Source organism: Oncorhynchus clarkii, unplaced genomic scaffold (genome assembly GCF_045791955.1).
Source record: "Oncorhynchus clarkii lewisi isolate Uvic-CL-2024 unplaced genomic scaffold, UVic_Ocla_1.0 unplaced_contig_7985_pilon_pilon, whole genome shotgun sequence".
Classification (NCBI taxonomy): Eukaryota; Metazoa; Chordata; class Actinopteri; order Salmoniformes; family Salmonidae; genus Oncorhynchus; species Oncorhynchus clarkii.
Genome location: NW_027259207.1, coordinates 1 through 21,628, shown reverse-complemented (window position 1 = coordinate 21,628; position 21,628 = coordinate 1). Strand labels below are relative to the sequence as shown.

At 40.6% G+C, this 21,628-nt stretch overlaps 2 protein-coding genes across 2 annotated transcripts; one reads left to right on the top strand and one right to left on the bottom strand.

Annotated features, from left to right (window-relative positions):
- Positions 1-918: 918 nt before the first annotated feature.
- Positions 919-5,697, bottom strand: LOC139399887 (zinc finger protein 665-like). The gene is made up of 2 exons (XM_071145012.1): positions 4,531-5,697; positions 919-3,893 (listed from the first exon to the last, which is right to left on the bottom strand). The coding sequence occupies exons 1-2, from the start codon at positions 4,676-4,678 to the stop codon at positions 2,461-2,463; spliced, it is 1,581 nt and encodes a 526-aa protein (XP_071001113.1). The 5' UTR covers positions 4,679-5,697; the 3' UTR covers positions 919-2,460.
- An 8,641-nt stretch (positions 5,698-14,338) lies between these two features.
- Positions 14,339-20,584, top strand: LOC139399888 (zinc finger protein 135-like). The gene is made up of 6 exons (XM_071145013.1): positions 14,339-14,441; positions 17,649-17,897; positions 18,355-18,630; positions 18,715-19,030; positions 19,199-19,540; positions 19,877-20,584. The coding sequence occupies exons 1-6, from the start codon at positions 14,339-14,341 to the stop codon at positions 19,923-19,925; spliced, it is 1,335 nt and encodes a 444-aa protein (XP_071001114.1). The 3' UTR covers positions 19,926-20,584.
- Positions 20,585-21,628: the final 1,044 nt, after the last annotated feature.

Genomic DNA, 21,628 nt, shown 5'->3' with positions numbered 1-21,628 from the left:
CCTGTTGATATGGAGGATTTGTTAAGGTTCTGAGTTTGAGAAAATAACATAGTTTAGGAGACAAAGCTGAACAATAAATTATGCCGATGCTGTCTGGCTATGTGTGTCTTTGCTATAAAGGATCTCAGTTGCAATGTGTAAGGGACTCTCAGAGAATTCATTGATAGACACTGAATTGATCTGAGAGTCACAGGGTTGTGATGGAGCTCATATAATTAAAGATGGACTTTGTGATAACTAACTCTGACTTGTGTGTGGTTTTCTCTCATGATTTGGCAAATACAGGAAATTTCCACAACACATATTACAAAATTTAAGGGCATATCAGATGGTCTGCTCTGTCCATAACAGTCACACCAAGCATAGGGTTGGTTGGTATAAGATTGAAATGGGTAAATAATGTACCCATGAAAACCCTATGAAATAGCTCCCCAATACCCTCTGATGTATATATTTAATGTATTACATGAATGGTGACCACAGCCCTTCCAACAATACATTTAAATCGTGTTTTACTGTGATTGTTCCACCCTGCTGAATGTTTTCAATGTATTCCATTTCAAATGTGTCTCCCAGTGCAGCTTTACTTCCAGGCTATTATGACACATCTGGCAGTTTCTTCTATGTTTCTAGGCCCAGTACAATGGAAAACATATAGTTTTTTGGTCACTACCATTGCAGGAAAATACCATGCTACTGGTGCAACTAGCAAACCAAAAACAACATAATAGTAGTTACTTAGCCTGATAACACATCACTCCCGACAGACACAGGCAAAAATGTAGCAGCCTATACACCTAATCATTAGCGATCTGACATGCTGTATTGCCTGGAAATTGTAGGCTACTAACTTACTATGGCCCTGTACCTCTGGCCAGGGTAAACACAGTGGTAATGTTGTGTATTGTATATACAGTATTTCACTTCAAACAGTTTATTTCATTGAATTATACACAAGAGAGAAAAAACATGTATGTACAAACATTATTTTTCATTACAATCTTGTCAGTTAGCGGATGCTCTTATCCAGAGCAACTTATAGGACAAATAAGAGTTAATTACCTTGCTTAAGGGCACAATGACAGATTTTTCACCAAGTCAGCTCGGGATTCAAACCAGCAACCTTTCAGTTACTGGCCCAACACTCTTAACCGCTGGCTACCTGCCAGATCAATTAACTTCAATACAGTTATTCAAATACATTCATCATCAATGACTAAAATAATAAATCTAATATTAAAATAAAATGTAACTAACACAAGTAGTCGATTCATAGCTTGTTCATCATTAAACAAAAGTTGTTTAGTAATATAAAATAATCCACCCAAACTAATGCTAAAAACTGATCATCAGACCATCTTTATCTGATATACACTGTGTACAAAACATCAGGAACACCTTCCTAATATTGAGTAGCACCCCCCTTTGTCCTCAGAACAGCCTCAATGCATCAGTACATAGACTGTCCAAGGTGTTGAGAGTGTGCCACAGGGATGCTGGTCCATGTTGACTCCAATGCTTTATTGTGTCAAGTTGGCTGGGAGTGGATCTACTCTGAATAGCCCGTTCCTTCTCCTCCCACAGATGCACAATTACTGTGAATTCAGCTGTTCTTGGAACCATTACTGGACAAGCCTTGTGGCACAAGGCATAATCCTGCTGAAAAAGTATATTTGCAGATGCATACAGTCCTGCCATGAAGGGACGCATCTGATTGGCAATGATGTTTAGATATGTTTTGTTGTTGTGCACTCGCCTCAAACAATAGCATTATATATTTTTTTCACTTTCATAGCTACTGTTAATTGAACACTGCAGTTAGATTAACAAGAATTTAAGCTTTCTGTCGATATAAAGAAATGTCTATGTCCCAGAAAGTCGTCTGTTGTATACAACGTCATTCTAGTCACATTAGCGCACGTTAGCAACAACCGTCCCGGTTTAGGGACACCCATCCCGTTGAGCAGGGGTGGGCAACTCCAGTCCTCGGGCCTGATTGCTAGGGATGGAGAAAAGTGTGACACCAAACACAACAGATTAATCAAATTACATTCTAAACTGAAGATCATGATTAGGTGATAATTGGAGTCAGGTGTGTTAGCTGGGGCTGGGGCAAAACTGTGACACCAATCAGGCCCTCGAGGACTGGAAATGCCCACCCCTGACGGAGAGGATAATTTAAGGAATTTTAAATTATTAATTATTTTACTTTTGATACTTAAGTCTATTTACAACCAAATACTTAGACTTTAACTCAAGTAGTATTTTACTTGGTGACTTTCACTTGAGTTACTCTTACTACATTAAGAGCAGAATTAAGGCTTCTCTCCTGTGTCTGTTCACTGATGACCTTTTAGGTCAGCTGTTGTTTTAAACAATTTTTTACAGTCAGATCAGTGCTAAGGCTTCTCTCTGTTTACCTTGGTGTCTTTTTAACTGACACATTCCAGAGAAACTCTTTCAACAGTCAGAGCAGGAGTATGGCTTCTCTCCTGTGTGTGTTCTCTGATGAACTTTTAGCTCAGCTGATGTTGTGAAGTATTTTATACAGTAAGAGCAGGAGTAAGGCTTCACTCCTGTATGTATACGTTCATGTGTTTTTAAGTGGCCCAGTTGAGAGAAAATCTTTCCACAGTCAAAGCAGGAGTAAGGCTTCTCTCCTGTGTGTGTTCTCTGATGAACTTTTAGCTCAGCTGATGTTTTGAAGCATTTTACACAGTCACAGCAGGAGTAAGGCTTCACTCCTGTATGTCTACGTTCATGTGTTTTTAAGAGGTCCAGTCGAGAAAAACTCTTCCCACAGTCAGAGCAGGAGCAAGGCTTCTCTGATGTGTGTGTTCTCTGATGAACTTTTAGCTCAGCTGATGTTTTGAAGCATTTTACACAGTCACAGCAGGAGTAGGGCTTCTCCCCTGTATGTATACGTTCATGTGTTTTTAAGTGGCCCAGTTGAGAAAAACTCTTTCCACAATTAGAGCAGGAATAAGGCTTCACTACCGTATGTATATGTTCATGTGTTTTTAAGGTTCTCAGTAGAGGGAAACTCTTTCCACAGTCAGAGCAGGAGTAAGGCTTCTCTCCGGTGTGTGTTCTCTGGTGAACTTTTAGCTCAGCTGTTGTTGTGAAGCATTTTATACAGTCAGAGCAGGAGTAAGGCTTCACTCCTGTATGTATACTTTCATGTGTTTTTAAGATGTCCAGTCGAGAGAAACTCTTTCCACAGTCAGAGCAGGAGTAAGGCTTCACTCCTGTATGTATACGTTCATGTGTTTTTAAGTTGCACAGTACAGAGTAACTCTTTCCACAGTCAGTGCAGAAGAAAGGCTTCTCTCCCGTGTGTGTTCTCTGATGAACTTTTAGCTCAGCTGATGTTGTGAAGCATTTTACACAGTCAGAGCAGGAGTAAGGCTTCAATCCTGTATGTATACGTTCATGTGTTTTTAAGTGGGAAAGTTGAGAGAAACTCTTTCCACAGTCAGAGCAGAAGAAAGGCTTCTCTCCTGTGTGTGTTCTCTGGTGAACTTTTAGCTCAGCTGATGTTGTGAAGCATTTTACACAATCAGAGCAGAAGTAAGGCTTCACTCCTGTATGTATATGTTCATGTGTTTTTAAGTGGCCCAGTCGAGAGAAACTCGCCCCACAGTCAGAGCAGGAGTAAGGCTTCTCTCCAGTGTGCACTCTCTGATGAACCGTCAGATTCCCTGATGTTGTGAATCTCTTCCCACAGTCAGTACAGGAATACGGATTCTGTCCTGTGTGTATTTTTTGGTGTATTTTTAGCTTTGATAGAATTGGGAAAATCTCCTCACACTGTGGGCAGTGGTGAGACCTGTTAGCTCTGTGATCTTCCCTCTGTTGCTCTCTGGATGTAGAGAATGTCTCAACGTGGTCTCCTGTGTGAACAACATCAGAAGAAACAGTCAGTTGGTGTGATAAACATGTCAATCAAATGTATTTTATGAACCCCTTTTTACATCAGCAGCTGTCACAAAGTGTTCTACAGAAAGCCAGCTTAAAATCCCCAAAGAGCAATGCAGATATAGCAGCACAGTGGCCAGGAAAAACTCCCCAGAAAGCAGGAACCTTGGAAGAAATGTAGAGAGGAACCAGGCTCAAAGGGGTGGCCGGTCCTCTTCTGGCAGTACCGGGTGACATATGTATTCATATCAGTAGGCTGTACAATACAGGGGAATAAAACTATTCTAAAAGTGGGTAAGAGATGAAAGCTAAAAAGGGGCGTGTCATCCTCCACTCACTATCACAAGGGTTAGATACTACACAGACTAATTTCATAGGACTTTAAAACACGGGCAGTTTGTCTACTTCACTTCTTTAGTCTACTCTCTGATCACTCCAGATAACCCAGTGAATAAAACAAATTCTGGCAATACTGGTGTCAAACCATGCAAGTCTCAGTAGCATGAAAAAACAGCTACTTTTTCAATTTTTTCATTGAAACAATTATACTGCAACTTCTCATGCAGTGGAACTTTGGAATGAAAAACAAACTTAGATAGAACCTGATCTCACCATGAGAAACAGATTTCCCAATCTTCTCTTCCGCTTCATCATCTTTAATGTTGACATTCAGCTCCAGTGTTTGACTGCAGTCTTCCAGCTTCACTGATGCCATCTCTGGATCCTGCAGAGCAAACTGGGCTCCACTGTCATTTTTCATTTTTTCCTGTTCAATTATCTAATTCAGTGCTTGACTTGAACTGAAATAGGTGCCGGTAATGTTGATATTTAGCTGCAGGAGCTCCACAATACTGTTGAGCTAATTTCTATAAGAGGAACATGAGCTCAAACACTAGAAATTTGAGGTGACGGTACTCAGCTCCAGTGAGCTCCTGTCCAAGTCGAGCACTGATCTCATTTCAATAGATCTGGTAACTAAGCATTGACAAAACATTAATTAATAAATATTAGACAAATTATACACTTTAAAATTAGGCTACACAACTGTAAATGCACTTAATGTATAGTAGATATCCCCTATACACAAATGCATAAATGACTCAAAAAAACATTTAGTACAAGGTTGCAGTATGTTTTAGGCAGCACTATGTACTATTTTCCTGAATAACTTTGTCTTCACTGTATTATTCCAATCAAAAACCAATAGTATTTCCGTTCACACCATAGTAACATTTATAGATAGACAGAAACAACTGAATGTCTCTGAATATTAGTACACGTGTAAAAAATTGATAATAATTACATTTAGCTCCAAAACAGTAGTGCAACCACAAAATTGTCTCTCTGCTGCACCCTCAGTGCCTACACTGAAGTACGTCGATGCAGACCGAGGGGGAACCGCCATTTTACCATCTCCTGAACTTTACACAAAACCAAAAAGGACATGTAAAACGAACCCAGAAAGCTAAAAAAAAAAAAATCCTTTATGAAATGACCTTGACGAAATGATAAACATCCACTCAGACTAACCCAAAGTCTCTACGTGACTTGTAAAAAAAAGTGATCACGTTCACTCATGCGGTTTGACATAAAAATAGCACATAAAACCTTCATCAAAACGTCATAATAACTTGACGTATTTGTTACCTAGCCTGTTATGACATGTTATTTCGATATTATAAAGTGCTATTACATACCAGTAGTAATATATTTGAAACGGACACAGAAGTTGTCTCTAGTGCACAATTCTGGCGTATCCTTTATTCCGAAGAATGATGTGCGCCTGCGCGGAACTTCCTGTTCCCCCACTACCAGTTTCTAAACCCAGAGACGTAAACAACGCGAGACTTCAGAGAACGATTGCGAAGCAGACCAAGCCTGGGTTTGACAAGTCAATGAGAGAAGTGAAGAATTCTGATACTTTTGCAGCGGCTAATGGGGATCCTAATAAATACCAAAATCACTGCGTATCTTACATACAAACTCCAGATATAACACCTTTTATCCGTGCCCTGCTCCGAAAAAGAATGCTCTCTCCTTCTGCTCTTCTGAGACGCATGAAATCAAAACCACTACTGGTCACTCTGGCTGACTCTACCTTTCCTAATGCCTCCTTTACCATCTTCCTGGCCTCAAATGATCTCCCAAAAATACATAATTGTTGATGAATCGCACTCCAAAAGAACCCGATGTTAGTTTACAACTTTTGGTATTTTTGCTACATTTTTCGTTGTCCCCGTCTTCCATTCATTCTTACCAACTTTACTCAACTGGGGGATATCAGACTCGAAAAAGCACCTCCGCTTCGCCATATTTCCCTACAAAAAAAACAAGACACACCCCGCTACGGACTAACTCCTGCACTGCAAAAAGAGCCGAAAGTCAGCCTGATCAGCTTGTACTCATAGAAATGCCTGAGATACACGAATATAACTATACAATATTGCATATGGTATAAGTTTGATTATTTTTTGATATACACAATGTAATGAAATATATTGATTTAAAATAAAATCGAATAGCTTGTTTGATGTTCTGATATAGACAGAATGACTGAAAATTGCCTGTAATTTTAAATCATTAGTTTACAATTTCACAATGGAATTTATTACAATTTATAACCGTCATGTCTCAAAACTGGGAGAAGCAGAAAGAGCAAGTCATTCACCCGACATTTGTTCATCAGGACTGTAACACAACGACACGAGGATAATTGTAAGCATCAACATTTCTGAAAACGTTTTTAATTTGATAGGGTTGTTATATTAACTATCAGTTTCTGTTGATGTCGCAAACTATTATTTTCTCTAGGCTAACTCTCTGCCTGGATACTTGCATGCTAACTTAACTAGCTAACGTAAACTCGTACATCGCCTTGGTCCGTACAATTGCCCTTATTTTACGCCCAAAAACGTAATACTTCCAGATCAACTGTAATGTCAATACCATTGTAAGCACAATTTCTCCACTTTCCAACTGAATCAATTGCATGGCCTAAACGCTGCCTGTTTCTGCATAATTTAAGCAGGCAATGAGCCCCGTTGGATCTTTTTAAAAATTGCGGATGGTGACGCGAAACTAATGCGTGATAGTGAGAAGGACAGATGTCTTGTGGGAAAATTACTTTTTTTTTTCACTCGATCTGTCCAACTTATCACCTCTAAAATGTAAATAAAACACTATAAAGAGTTTATATAATGTGTCATTACATACCTATTAGAAGGTTTCTGTCGAATTTGAATCGGGTTTTTAGGGCGGTGCTAAAGTGATCTTAGAAGTAAACAGCGGCTTTGAGAATGATGATCTCATGCAATGATGACGCAAAAAATGACTAGGTATCCCCTCCTTACCCCCGTCACTGTCCATTTCTTGTTTTTAAAACGATGAGAGAAGTGCTACACCTGGTGGAGAGAGATTGTAAGACAGAAATAGTTGCTTTATACGACATGACGGAGGGTCCGTTTTTTCAGCTTTTCTCCAATACTATAGAGCCATTACCATGTCGATCAACGCTTGAATAGAAACCTAGTTCACACCCCAGATTTTGAAGTCAACACAGTCCCATTAGTTTTCTTTGTAGCCCGGTTTGAATGTTGCGGTAGCGCACATTTGTACGGAATGAGGTGAGTTTACGTTATCTAACGTTAGATAGTAAGGCGAGAAAGCAGGGCTAACATATTTTATGGTTGTACAAACAGTCAGCTAGCTTACTCTATCGGTCTAGCTAACTACGGTTATCTATGTTTTCTGGTAACGGGTCATTGTTTTTTGGCAGACATTTTTTTTTAAATTAACTAGCTAGAGACCAACATCAACGTTACTCTCTGGGTACCTACCGTGAAGCTGGTTGGTTTGCTAACTAACTGTAGTATGGGTTAGCTATCTAGCTAGCTAAGAACGTTAGCTTACAGGGGAGAGGGCATTAATATGTTACAAATAAGAGGAGAATGTGTAAAATGCATTGACCAAAATTAACTAGCTAAGAAGCCTGTCAAAATGTAGTTCAAACTTGCTCTCGGTGTATTCATTACTACAGTTTGTTTACTATTGACCTTTTATTAACTTTTTTGCAGAAAATGAAAAGTGAAGATTATAATTATACATCCACAACTGATCAAGACCAGAGCTGTTTCCCTTGAATAATGCCAGGAAGTGGATTGTTCCACAAAATGTGTGTCTTTTGATTCCCTCTGATATTTTATGTATAAATTATGGGTTTTGATGTGCATGAAAACAGGGGAGAAATAATCACAAGAGTGATACGGTGTTGTATTCTCAATTCAACGTTTGGTGTAATGAGAAAAGACCGCGATTTTCCCCAGGAATATGGGTGGAGACCAGAGCAATCGATCTCCGGCTCATAGATTAAGAGCATTTCGTAGATCACAGATTAACACTTTTAGGCACCACAAAAATAAAGTAATCAATATAACGTTTACACATTACTCTCACAAATCGTACCCTTTGACAGATTTTAACTTTAACACAATTATATGAATGTTATCAATCTCTATCAACTAATACTGAATGCATCTTTTTAACCTTAGATGTTTTAAGATCCTCACATACTATAAACTTACTAATACTTTTTAATGTATAACAGGCTATGAATATTTCCTTTAACCTGTCACACATGCATGATTTACTGTATGTCATGTGCTTAAATGTTTGTTGCAGGACTATCTAGAAGTTCACCTGGGCAGGCCCAAAAAAGGCAGAAAAGCCAGTCTTGTTCTCTCTCTACCCCAGCCCAGGATGAATTTAACGGGGACACGCCTAGACGTGGTAAGAGAAACCGGAGAGTCAGTGGGAAATGTCAAACCTTTCACAGGGTAGCATAGATGGGATTTTCCTTTTTATATCAGGCATCACTGCCTATCAGGATCATTATTCACACATGATATACAGTACATATACATGTTCCTATCCAAATCCTTGCTTTTAAGTTGTCCTGATCACACCCAAATTGGGTTTTTATTTGTGTTTCAGGGCAATCCAGGGATTCAGCTGGCCGTTCTAGATGCTCTCCTTCCCTATCTCACTTCACACATGGTGAGTCAAGAGTACAGCTTGTCAGACAAGTCCAGAAATCTTAATCAGATAACCTGTCAACTACTAAGGAAGGTTTATTAATTGGTTTTGAATGTTACCGAATCATCCAGGGCTTCTACTAGCCAGTCCCACCTCCAGAGCAGGGAGCACAGACGTTTTCCATATCCCCCCTGTTACTCTACCAGACAAGGTGAGAGAAGTTATGGAGTAACTAAAGTTTGCTCATCAGTGCTAGTTTCTTTACAATGAGCAGAAATTATACATCAGTCTTGATAACTGAAGATTAAAACTATCCTTAAAATATGTATTGTAGTGTGTAGGTTGACAAAAATCAAGTACTACTTCTTTTTGCTGTTTACCTCTGGGTTGACACTGAGTTGGCTTTGAATTTTTAAGATTCATCCAGGGCTTCTACTTGCCAGGCGCAACGGAGCCAAGAGCATCGAAGCTCTCACCCTCCCATTCCCTCCGCTAGACCAGAGCTGTTTCCCATGAATAATGCCAGTAAGTGGATTGTTCCACGAAATGTGTGCCTTTTGATTCTCTCTGATATTTTATGTATAGCCCATCCAACTACCTACCTCATCCCCATATTGTTTTTATCTACTTTTTTTTTTGCACACCAGTATTTCTACTTGCACATCATCATCTGCACATCTCACTCCAGTGTTAATTTGCTAAATTGTAATTACTTCGCTACTATGTCCTATTTATTGCCTTATCTCCTTACTCCATTTGCACACACTGTATATAGATTTTTCTATTGTGTTATTGACTGTACTTTTGTTTATCCCATGTGTAACTCTGTGTTGTTGTATGTCGCACTGCTTTACTTTCTTGGCCAGGTCGCAATTGTAAATGAGAACTTGTTCTCAACTGGCCTACCTGGTTAAATAAAATGTGATATTTATATATATATTTTAAAGGGGGCGCTCCTAGTAGCCAGAGACTTTAATGCAGGGAAACTTAAATCAATTTTACCAAATTTCTAACAGCATGTTAAATGTGCAACCAGAGGGAAAAGAACTCTGGACCACCTATACTCCACACACAGAGATGCATACAAAGCTCTCCATTGCCCTCCATTTGGCAAATCTGACCATAATTCCATCTTCCTGATTCCTGCTTACAAGCAAAAATTAAAGCAGGAAGCACCAGTGACTAGATCAATAAAAAAGTGGTCAGATGAAGCAGATGCTAAGCTACAGGACTGTTTTGCTAGCACAGACTAGAATGTGTTCCGGGATTTCTCCAATGGCATTGAGGGCATTCGGTCATTGGCTTCATCAATAAGTGCATCGATGACGTCGTCCCCACAGTGACCGTACGTACATACCCCAACTAGAAACCACGGATTACAGGCAGCATCCGCACTGAGCTAAAGGCTAGAGCTTCCACTTTCAAGGAGAGAGACTCTAAGCCGGAAGATTATAAGAAATCCCGCTATGCCCTCCGACGATCCATCAAACAGCCAAAGCATCAATAAAGGACTAAAATCGAGTCGTACTACACCGGCTCTGATGCTCGTCGGATGTGGCAGGGCTTGCATACCATTACAGACTACAAAGGGAAGCACAGCCGAGAGCTGCCCAGTGACACGAGCCTACCAGATGAGCTAAACTACTTCTATGCTCGCTTCGAGGCAAATAACACTGAAACATGCATAAGAGCACCAGCTGTACCGGAAGACTGTGTGATCACGCTCTCCGCAGCCAATGTGAGTAAGACCTTTAGACAGGTCAACATTAACAAGGCCGCAGGGCCATACGGATTACCAGGACGTGTACTGCGAGCATGCGCTGACCAACTAACAAGTGTCTTCACTGACATTTTCAACCTCTCCCTTTCCGAGTCTGTAATACCAACATGTTTTAAGCAGACGACCATGGTGCCTGTGCCCAAGAACACTAAGGGAACCTGCCTAAATGACTACCGACCCATGGCACTAACGTCTGTAGCCATGAAGTGCTTTGAAAGGTTGGTCATGGCTCACATCAAAACCATCATCCCAGAAACCCTAGACCAACTCCAATTTGTATACCACCCCAACATATCCACAGATGATGCAATCTCTATTGCACTCCACACTGCCCTTTCCCACTTGGACAAAAGGAACACCTACAGTTGTTTACAGACAGATTCTTTCACGTATAATTCACTGTATCACAATTCCAGTGGGTCAGAAGTTTACATACAATAAGTTGACTGTGCCTTTAAACAGCTTGGAAAATTCCAGAAAATGATGTCATGGCTTTAGAAGCTTCTGATAGGCTAATTTACATAATTTGAGTCAATTGGAGGTGTACATGAGATGTATTTCAAGGCCTACCTTCAAACTCAGTGCCTCTTTGCTTGACATCATGGGAAAATCAAATTTCCACCTTATTCATAGAGACTTTTAGCATTCAGTGAATGATTTGTCCCCTATCCATTCTGAAACTAACTGCAGCTCTTTGTCAAGTGTTGCAGTCATTTCAGTTGCTGTAGTAGCTGACGTGTATAGTGTTGAGTCGTCCTCATACATAGGCACACTGGCCTTACTCAAAGCCAGTGGCATGTCATCAGTAAAGATTGAAAAAACCAAGGGGCCTAATCAGCTACCCTGGGGAATTCCTAATGTTGGAGACGCTCACATTAAAGAACACCCTCTGTCTTCGGTTACTTGTCTAACTCTTTATCGACATTATAGCAGGGGGTGTAAGGGGGAGGTGTAAAGCCATTACACATATGCTTTTCCAGCAGCAGACTATGATCGATAATGTGAAAAGCTGTACTGAAGTCTAACAAGTCAGCCCCCACAATCATTTTATCATCAATATTTTAGAAATAGCATTACACAATCAACATCTTGATCAATTCTATGCAAAGGAGACGTGTCCCGGAGGAGGCTACGACCCCCTTATCATGTAATGGGGTAGGGCCTTCCCAAGCAGGGTTGCCAACTTAGTGACTTTTTCGCTATATTTAGCGAGTATTCAGACCCCTCTAGCGACACATTTTTAAAAAATTTACTAGTGACAAATCTAGAGACCTTTTCTGGTGTTATTGGAGACTCTGACGTGAAAGCATGTATTGTTCTTAGTGGGCCCCACACCTGTCCCAAAGCACTCACTTGCAGCCCAGTCCTCGCGCTTGCGGGAAGCTGGCTGATCCCGCCCTGGCTTACATTCAGGGCGGGATGTAAATGTGAAATGTTCTTTGTCTAAAATAAATCACTGCACAAAAATAAATCACTGCATTTGACTCACACAGCCTCAGTCACTTACTCACCTTGTCCCACTGTGTGTGTTCCTCTCTGTGACATAAGATAAACATCTAGCTGGCTAGCTCATCATGTCTCAGTCTAAACTGTACACTCAAAATACAGAAAGGAGTGGGAATCAAACCCTGAATTCAAAGGCTGGTTGAAGCCGTTTATTGGAGATAATACATGGACGGGCATACTGCCTGTATTGTAAGGCTGATTCTACACCAAACTTAGTGATGTAAAAAAACACATGACAACTCAAAAGGCAAAGCCTTGTAACAGTTCCACCCAAAACAAGCTGCAATTTATGGTTAACAAATTTACTCTGCAAAAAAGGCTGAGGCCACCATGGCATTAGCTATCGCTGAACACTGTTCCATGCTGGCATGTGATCACATTGGAGAAGCATGTAGAGCTGCTTTCTCAGACTCCACTGCTGCTACCCACTTCAAAATGCACAGGTCAAAGTGCACAGAAATTATTAATGGTGTTCTAGCACCATACTTTCTGAAAAAGTTTGTTGTCGATGTGGGTGACCAGCGTTTCAGCCTCCTCCTCAATGAGTCCACGGATGTAAGTGTTTCTAAGTACCTGGGGGTTGTGTATAGGTACTTTAGTGACACCAAGCAGACAATTGTATCACCATTTCTGGGGCTTGTTGAGTTGGAGGGAGGAGATGCCAAATCTGTAGCCCTGTGCTGTTGTGGCTTTCCTCAAGAAGTGTTGTCTTAAAAAAGAGAAACTCCTGGGGATAGGGACTGACAATGCCTCTGTTATGACGGGGATTAACAATGGGGTCCATAAAGTGCTGAATAAGGAGTATGGCCTCAAATATCTGGTTGTTATTCGCTGTGTGTGCCACTCTCTGCAGCTTGCTCATTTGTTGTTCTAAACATAGTTAGGGTGTTTTTTACTCACTTTTTGTCTTTCCCACAAAGTTATTCCTCTCTCCTACAGCGTCCAGCAGAATTACATGCACATTGTAAATTATGCAAATTGGGCGATAACGTCATTTAGCGACTTCTAGCGAATTTTAGGACAGCCAATAGCTACTTTCCTTACTGAGGAGTTGGCAATCCCAAGGATCCCGGAATGCACGGACGGTGTTAGCGGGGGAACAGGAAGTTCCAGGCAGGCGCCCACCATTATTCAGTATAAAGAAAGCACCAGAACGATGCAGTCAAGAAGATAAGCTAAGTGTCCTTTTCTATTTATTACTACAGGTATGTAATAGCACGTTTAAACGTTCTGATATCAAAAGAATATGTCATAACATTTTAGGTAATAAATCCGTTTGGTAAAGGTTTAATGTGTAATTTTTGTGTCAAACCGAGTGAAGCACATGATAACTAAGTTACATATTTAGAGCCTTTAGGGTTTGTCTGAGTGGATGTACATAATTTTCTCAAGGTCATTTCATAAATAATCTATTTACTTCTGAGATTTCTGAATTCGTGTTGCAAGTTGTTTTTTTAATGTAAATTTCACGAGCTGGTAAAATGGCGGCGCCACTCGGTTTGCGTCAACGGACTTCTTTGTATTTTTTATTGCAACAATAATAAATAACATTATTCCACATCAATACAGGGACATTACTGTGAATACAATGACAAAACATGTAAAGTCCAGGCAGAGAGACAATTTCACGGTTCCACCACAATTTTGAAGCTTAATGTAATGATCATCAGTTTTCTACATGTGTACTAATAGTCAGACACCTTCAGTTGTTTCTATATTTATCTATAAATGTTACTATGGTGTGGAAGGGTAATACTATTCGTTTTGATTTAAATAACACAGTGAAGACAAGGTTATTCAGGAAAATAGTTCCTCTTATGTTCCTCTTATAGAATATTAGCTCAACAGTATTGTAGCGCTCCTGCACCTAAATATAAACAATATTTTTTGAGAATAAATTAAGTGCCAGAACTGCCAAGACAATAACTTTTGGGTCTGTTTCTCTTTATTACTACTGGCTGACTCAGATTAAGTCTGAGGCCGGTAACATCAACAGTGAGGACAAACCCAGCCTGCCTCTCTCCTTCTACACTGAGTTCAAACCTACAGTCACCCAGTCCTGATTGTGACAGTGGAGCCCAGTTTGCTCTGCAGGATCCAGAGATGACATCAGTGAAGCTGGAAGACTGCAGTCAAACACTGGAGCTGAATGTCAACATTAAAGATGAAGAAGAGGAGGAGACGATTGGGAAATCTGTTAGTCATGGTAAGAGCAGGTTCTATGTGTAACCAATGTGAAATGGCTAGCTAGTTAGCGGTGGTGCGCGCTAATACCGTTTCAATCGGTGACGTCACTTGCTCTGAGACCTTGAAGTAGTGGTTCCCCTTGCTCTGCAAGGGCCGCGGCTTTTGTGGAGTGATGGGTAACGATGCTTCGTGGGTGACTGTTGTTGATGTGTGCAGAGGGTCCCTGGTTCGAGCCCGGGTCGCGGCGAGGGGACGGACTAAAGTTATACTGTTACACACCTAACTAAGTTTGTTGTTCGTTCCAACTTCCCACTGTGCATGAAAAGATGCTGTAGAACTGTTTCATGATGAACTGTTTCAATGAGAAGGTAGATGTTAATTCATGCTACTGACACTTGCATGGTTTGACACCAGTATTGCCAGCATTTGTTTTATTCACTGGGCTATCTGGAGTGATCAATTATTTAGTGAAGTAGTGTTTTAAAGTTCTATGAAATGAGTCTGTAGTTCCTAACCCTTGTGATAGTGAGTGGAGGATGATATGAAATGAGTCTGTGTAGTTACTAACCCTTGTGATAGTGAGTGGAGGATGATATGAAATTAGTCTGTGTAGTTACTAACCCTTGTGATAGTGAGTGGAGGATTATATGAAATGAGTCTGTGTAGTTACTAACCCTTGTGATAGTGAGTGGAGGATTATATGAAATGAGTCTGTGTAGTTACTAACCCTTGTGATAGTGAGTGGAGGATGATATGAAATGAGTCTGTGTAGTTACTAACCCTTGTGATAGTGAGTGGAGGATGATATGAAATGAGTCTGTGTAGTTACTAACCCTTGTGATAGTGAGTGGAGGATGATATGAAATGAGTCTGTGTAGTTACTAACCCTTGTGATAGTGAGTGGAGGATGACACGCCCCTTTTTAGCTTTCAACTCTTACCCACTTTTAGAATAGTTTTATTCCCCTTTTGTATTGCACAGCTTTCTTCTATGAATACATACAGTGCATTCAGAAAGTATTCAGACTCCTTGACTATTTCCACATTTTGTTACGTTACAGCCTTATTCTAAAATGGATTAAAAAAAGGTCATCAATGTACCTCAAAGGAAACACAGGTTTATAGAAATGTTTGTACATGTATTAAATTCAAAACAAAAATACCTTTATTTACATAAGTATTCAGACCCTTTGCTATGAGACTCGACATTAAGCTCAGGTGCATCCTGTTTCCATTAGATATGTTTCTACAACTTGAGATTCCACCTGTGGTGAATTACATTGATTGGACAAGATTTAGAAAGGAACACACCTGTATACAAGGTCCCACATTTGACAGTGCATGTCAGAGCAAAAACCAAGCCATGAGGTCGAAAGAATTGTCCGTAGAACTCCATGAAAGGATTATGTTGAGGCACAGATCTGGGGAAGGGTACCAAAACATTTCCAAATAAAAAGTGTAATATGCAGATAATGCTGATACCTCTAAGAACTACAGCCAATAAAAATAGAGGATTTACAGTTCCAATGCTTCTAGAATATCACCGGTTTGTAAAAACTCACAAAACTGATCTTAAATATTATGAAACTCTTCTTTTTCACTATATAAGTATATTCACCAAGAGCCAGACTTGACGTTAATTATTTTAACCAATGACCAAGTGAGGGGGAACTGACATACATCCAGTCGAGAGCAATTGAACGTCTAGCTTGTAATAGACAGAGGTCAACCATTGTCTTTTCTCTCCTATGTAAAGAGATATTCTCTGGGTAAAGATTTAGGAGGTATAGTTTAGGGATTAGTGGTATTGTGGTAGAGGTCATCTCAGAGATATAGCACAGTAATGAGCTCAAACGTTTATCTCAGCACATTCCTACTAAATGCGTGTTACATTTAACACACATTTCTGGGGTATTGGGGTCAAATTTGTGGGGCTTAATTTGGGATTATCATCATCTGGAACATAAACATTAACCAGATTAATATGCTCATTCAAAGACGTTCCTGTGTCAAAATATATCTACCAGATGTATCAGTTATAATATTATCCACTTGAAATGGAACCGATTAGTGAATTAAAACGATAACACCATGAGAATGAGAGGAGAAACAGGATGCTATTACTTGCCCTTGCCATCTCCTGCGTACTTTAAGTAGCACATCCTTCAACAAGTGAGTTTCTTGTAGGAACACAATAGATGAAGTTGTTTAAGCCCAGTAATAACCTGTTATAAGCTTAGATCGTTTACAAACTCCACTGACATTCTACGAAGTACATTTCAGTTTTGCATTAGAAGTCATTTAACCAAAGATGTGAACGTGGAATAAGCTATAGCATAAAGACATATCTAAAATATGTTTAGTAACCAGAAGGACCACATTAATATTTTGTAGTGAAAAAAATGTGTAAAGATCTGTTGGAACAAACAAACCATAAATCTATCCTAACAGTAGAACACTGAACCCCATTCCACTGTCTCCCTAACCGAGACATCCAACTCTTCCCCTCCCACCTCCCCCTAATCGTAGCCTGGTGGACGACTGATCCATTAAAGGGACCAGTCTAACCTAACGACGCTAAACAAAACAAAGTGTCTCCTGCCTTCTCTCGGCCATTACTCCTCACGAGCAAAACAAAAGGCATATCTGGCAAGATGATATGTGATATATCACGTCCTATTCGTTTTTGAAAAGTAGGAAAGAATAGCTCTACCTAAAACAGTAACGCTAGTTAGTGAAGCCTAAGACTAATATTACAGTATGGACAGTCCAAAATAGTTGAAGATGATCCACAACACAGGGTCTTTTGCTAGTAGCTACCAAGTAACAAAGTGGCCCTCACACATATAATATTAACGTAGTATACCATGATACGTTTACAAACCAATAAAATATCAAAGATCAGAAATGACCAGCCTATGTAAGGAAAAGGGATAACGTTGAATATGTGCTTCGTTACCCAAAGGCCCTTTGCACAAGATGTCGGTGTGAAAGCCGAACATCATGTGCAATCATTTTAGTCCAAGGATATGATCGAAAGGCCTCCGTCATTCTTAAAAAGTTTGGAACCGCCAATAAACTGAGATATCGGGGGAGAAGGGCCTTGGTCAGGGAGTCAAGCACTGAATTAGATAATTGAACAAGAAGAAATAATATATTTTTAGAGAATAAAGAAAGTTCTGGAACTGTCAAGACAATAACTTGTCTGTTTCTCATTGTTACTACAGGCCGACTCAGATCAAGTCTGAGGCCGGTAATATCAGCAGTGAGGACAGACGCAGCCTGCCTCTCTCCTTCCACACTGTGTCCAAACCTACAGTCACTGGGTCCTGATTGTGACAGTCGAGACCAGTTTGCACTGCAGGATCCAGAGATGGCATCAGTGAAGCTGGAAGACTGCAGTCAAACACTGGAGCTGAATGCCAACATTAAAGATGAAGAAGAGGAGGAGAAGATTGGGACATCTGTTAATCATGGTAAGCACAGGTTCTATCTAAGTGTGTTGTTCGTTTCAACTTCCCACTGTGTATGAAAAGTTGCAGTAGAACTGTTTCAGTGAGAAGGTAGATGTTATTTCATGCTACTGACACTTGCGTGGTTTGACACCAGTATTGCCAGCATTTGTTTTATTCACTGGGCTATCTGGAGTGATCAGAGAGGAGACTAAAGAAGTGAAGTAGACAAGCTGCCAGTGTTTTAAAGTTCTATGAAATGAGTCTGTGTAGTTACCAATCCTTGCTGTTAAGGCAAACTACAAGATATTTTGATTCGTTTAACAATTTTTCGGTTACATGATTCTATATATGTTATTTCATAGTTTTGATGTTGTAGAAAATAGCAAAAATAAAGAAACCCTTGAATGAGTAGGTGTGTCAACTTTTGACTGGTACTGTATATTACACCAACTGACTGGTTCTTCTGATGTTCACACAGGAGACCATGTTGAGACATTCTCTACATCTATAGAGCAACAGCAGGAAGATCACAGAGCTAAGAGGTCTCACCACTGCCCACATTGTGAGGAGATTTTCCCATTTCTATCAAAGTTCAAAATACACCTAAGAATACACAAAGGAGGGAATCTGTATTTCTGCACTGACTGTGAGAAGAATTTCACCACATCAAAGGCTATGACAGTTCATCAGAGAGTACACACAGGAGAGAAGCCTTACTTCTGCTCTGACTGTGGAAATAGTTTCTCTCGACGGGGCGACCTAAAAACACACAAACGTATACATACAGGAGAGAAACCTTACTCCTGCTCTAATTGTGTAAAATGCTTCACCACATCAGGTGAGCTAAAAATTCACCAGAGAACACACACAGGAGAGAAGCCATACTCCTGCTCTGACTGTAGGGCGAGGTTCTCTCAACTGAGCCACCTAAAACAGCATGAACGTATACACACAGGAAAGAAGCCTTACTCTTGCTCTGACTGTGTAAAATGCTTCACAACATCATCTGAACTAAAAGTTCATCAGAGAACACACACAGGAGAGAAGCCTTACTTTTGCTCTGACTGTAGGGCGAGTTTCTCTCAACTGGGAAACTTAAAACAACATGAACGTGTACACACAGGCGAGAAGCCTTACTCCTGCTCTGATTGTGGAAAGAGTTTTTCTCGACAGGGCCACTTTAAAACACATGAGCATATACATACAGGAGAGAAGCCTTACTCCTGCTCTGATTGTGGAAAGAGTTTTTCTCGACAGGGCCACTTTAAAACACATGAGCATATACATACAGGAGAGAAGCCTTACTCCTGCTTTAATTGTATAAAATGCTTCACAACATCAGGTGAGCTAAAAGTTCATCAGAGAACACACACAGGAGAGAAGCCATACTCCTGCTCTGATTGTAGGGCGAGTTTCTCTCAACTGAGCCACCTAAAACAGCATGAACGTATACACACAGGAGAGAAGCCTTACTCCTGCTCTGACTGTAGGAAGAGTTTCTCTCAATCGAGCCACCTGAAACAGCATGAACGTATACACACAGGAGAGAAGTCTTACTCCTGCTCTGACTGTGGAAAATGCTTCACAACATCATCTGAGCTTAAAGTTCATCAGAGAACACACACAGGAGAGAAGCCTTTCTTCTGCTCTGACTGTGGGGCGAGGTTCTCTCAACTGGGAAACTTAAAACAACATGGACGTATACACACAGGAGAGAAGCCTTACTCCTGCTCTGACTGTGGGGCGAGTTTCTCTCAACCGTGCAACCTAAAAAATCATAAACGTATACACACAGGAGAGAAGCCTTACTCCTGCTCTGACTGTAGAAAGAGTTTCTCTCAACTGGGCCACTTAAAAAGACACCAAGGTATACATAAAGGAGAGTAGCCTTACTACTGCAAGGACAGTTTCCACAGTTTTAAATCATGAGCTGAGCTAAACGATCTTCAAAGAATATACACGGGAGAGTGGCCTTTCTTCTGCTCTTACTGTAGCAAGAGCTTCTCCCGATTGGGCAATGTAAAAACACACCAATGGCTACACACTTGAGAGAAGCCTCATCAGTTCTCTCAGACCAGCTGAGATTAGTCACTCCACTTAATTATTCTCATAAAATAATTTGCAATGTTGAATTGGATCAAATGAAGAACGTGTAGAACACTTTTAGTCCTATTGTTTCTCACTGTGAGAGAACAATGCAGAGAACAGGGAGCGTTATGGAATGATCAGTGAGCATCTTTTCAATTTTGCAATTTTGCTGACAGTTGTGAATCTGATGCAGCCGAAGAGCTACTGCCCCTTTACCTGGGAAAGCACCGAACAACAGACAAGGGATGTTGGACCATCGAAGACGTGCAAATGTGATGAGACCTACATTGATTTGGGGTTCACTTATATTGGGAATAGTGCCTTTCCTCAGCCAAAGTGTGTTTATAGCTCACAACTGAAACCTTCACTCTTACGCAGACATTTAGAAAAAAGCATGCCAAATTGAAAAATAAGCCACAGGAGTTTTTTGAGCGAGAATTAAGACAACTTTCGAGTAGTAAGACATGTATAAAAGCAACAGATACCATTAATAAGAAGGGGCTAGAAGCGTCTTATATGGTGAGCTACCGAGTGGCTAGGACAGGCAAGCACCATACTATTGTGGAGGACTTCATTCTTCCTGCTTCCGTGGATATGGCTGGAGGAAAGGCCCAAAAGAACTATACCGCATCGGCGACATGGCAAGAGATGTTTTGATACAATTACTGCTTCGTATATACAAGCCAGTGAATTCTATGCGTTACAGCTGGATGAGTCAACAGACGTGGCGGGCCTGGCACAGCTCCTGGTATATGTCTGTTACGTTTTTGGGGGGGTCAATTAAGGAAGACATCCTCTTCTGCAAACTCCTGGAAACCAGGACAACAGGATATATTTTTAAAGTACTGGACCGCTTTGTGACATCAAATGGACTTTGGTGGTCAAGATGTGTTGGTATCTGTACTGATGGCGCGAAAGCCATGACAGGGAGACATAGTGGAGTGGTAACGCTGGTGCAAGCAGTTGCTCCCGACGCTACTTGGGTACACTGCAGCATCCACCGAGAGGCGCTTGCTACCAAGGGAATGCCTGACAGCTTGAAAGATGTTTTGGACACTGTTTTGGACACTACAGTGAAAATTCAACTTTGTTGAAGCAAGGCCCCTGAACTCTCGTGTATTTTCTGCACTCTGCAATGATATGGGCAATGACCATGTAACGCTTTTACAACATACAGAAGTGCGCTGGTCATCAAGGGGCAAAGTATTGACACTTTTTTTTTAAATTGAGAGACGTACTTAGTTTTTTTTACTGACCATAATTGTCACTTGTCTGACTGCTTGCATGATCAGTTCCTCACATGACTGGCCTCTCTGGGTGATGTTTTTTCTCACCTGAATGATCTGAATCTAGGATTACAGGGACTGCAGCTATATTCAATGTGCTGGACAAAATTGAGGCTATGATTAAGAAGTTGGAGCTCTTCTCTGTCTGCATTAACAAGGACAACACACAGGTCTTTCCATCATTGTATGCTATTTTTTGTGTGTGATAATGACCCTACGCTTATGGACAATGTCAGATGTGATCTTGCGAAGCACCTGAGTGAGTTGGGTGCGCAATTACACAGGTACTTTCCCAAAACGGATGACACAAACAGCTGGATTCGTTATCCCTTTTATGCCCTGCCTCCAGTCCACTTACCGATATCTGATCAGGAAAGC

Coding starts and splice junctions, on each gene's coding strand:
- LOC139399888 (XM_071145013.1), top strand. CDS start 14,339: ATGACATCAGTGAAGCTGGAAGACTGCAGTCAAACACTGGAGCTGAAT. Junction 18,631..18,714: donor AAATAGTTTCTCTCGACGGG/GCGACCTAAAAA, acceptor TCACCACATCAG/GTGAGCTAAAAATTCACCAG. Junction 19,541..19,876: donor TGCTCTGACTGTGGGGCGAG/GTTCTCTCAACT, acceptor CTGTAGCAAGAG/CTTCTCCCGATTGGGCAATG.
- LOC139399887 (XM_071145012.1), bottom strand. CDS start 4,678: ATGAAAAATGACAGTGGAGCCCAGTTTGCTCTGCAGGATCCAGAGATG. Junction 3,894..4,530: donor TGGGAAATCTGTTTCTCATG/GTGAGATCAGGT, acceptor TTGTTCACACAG/GAGACCACGTTGAGACATTC.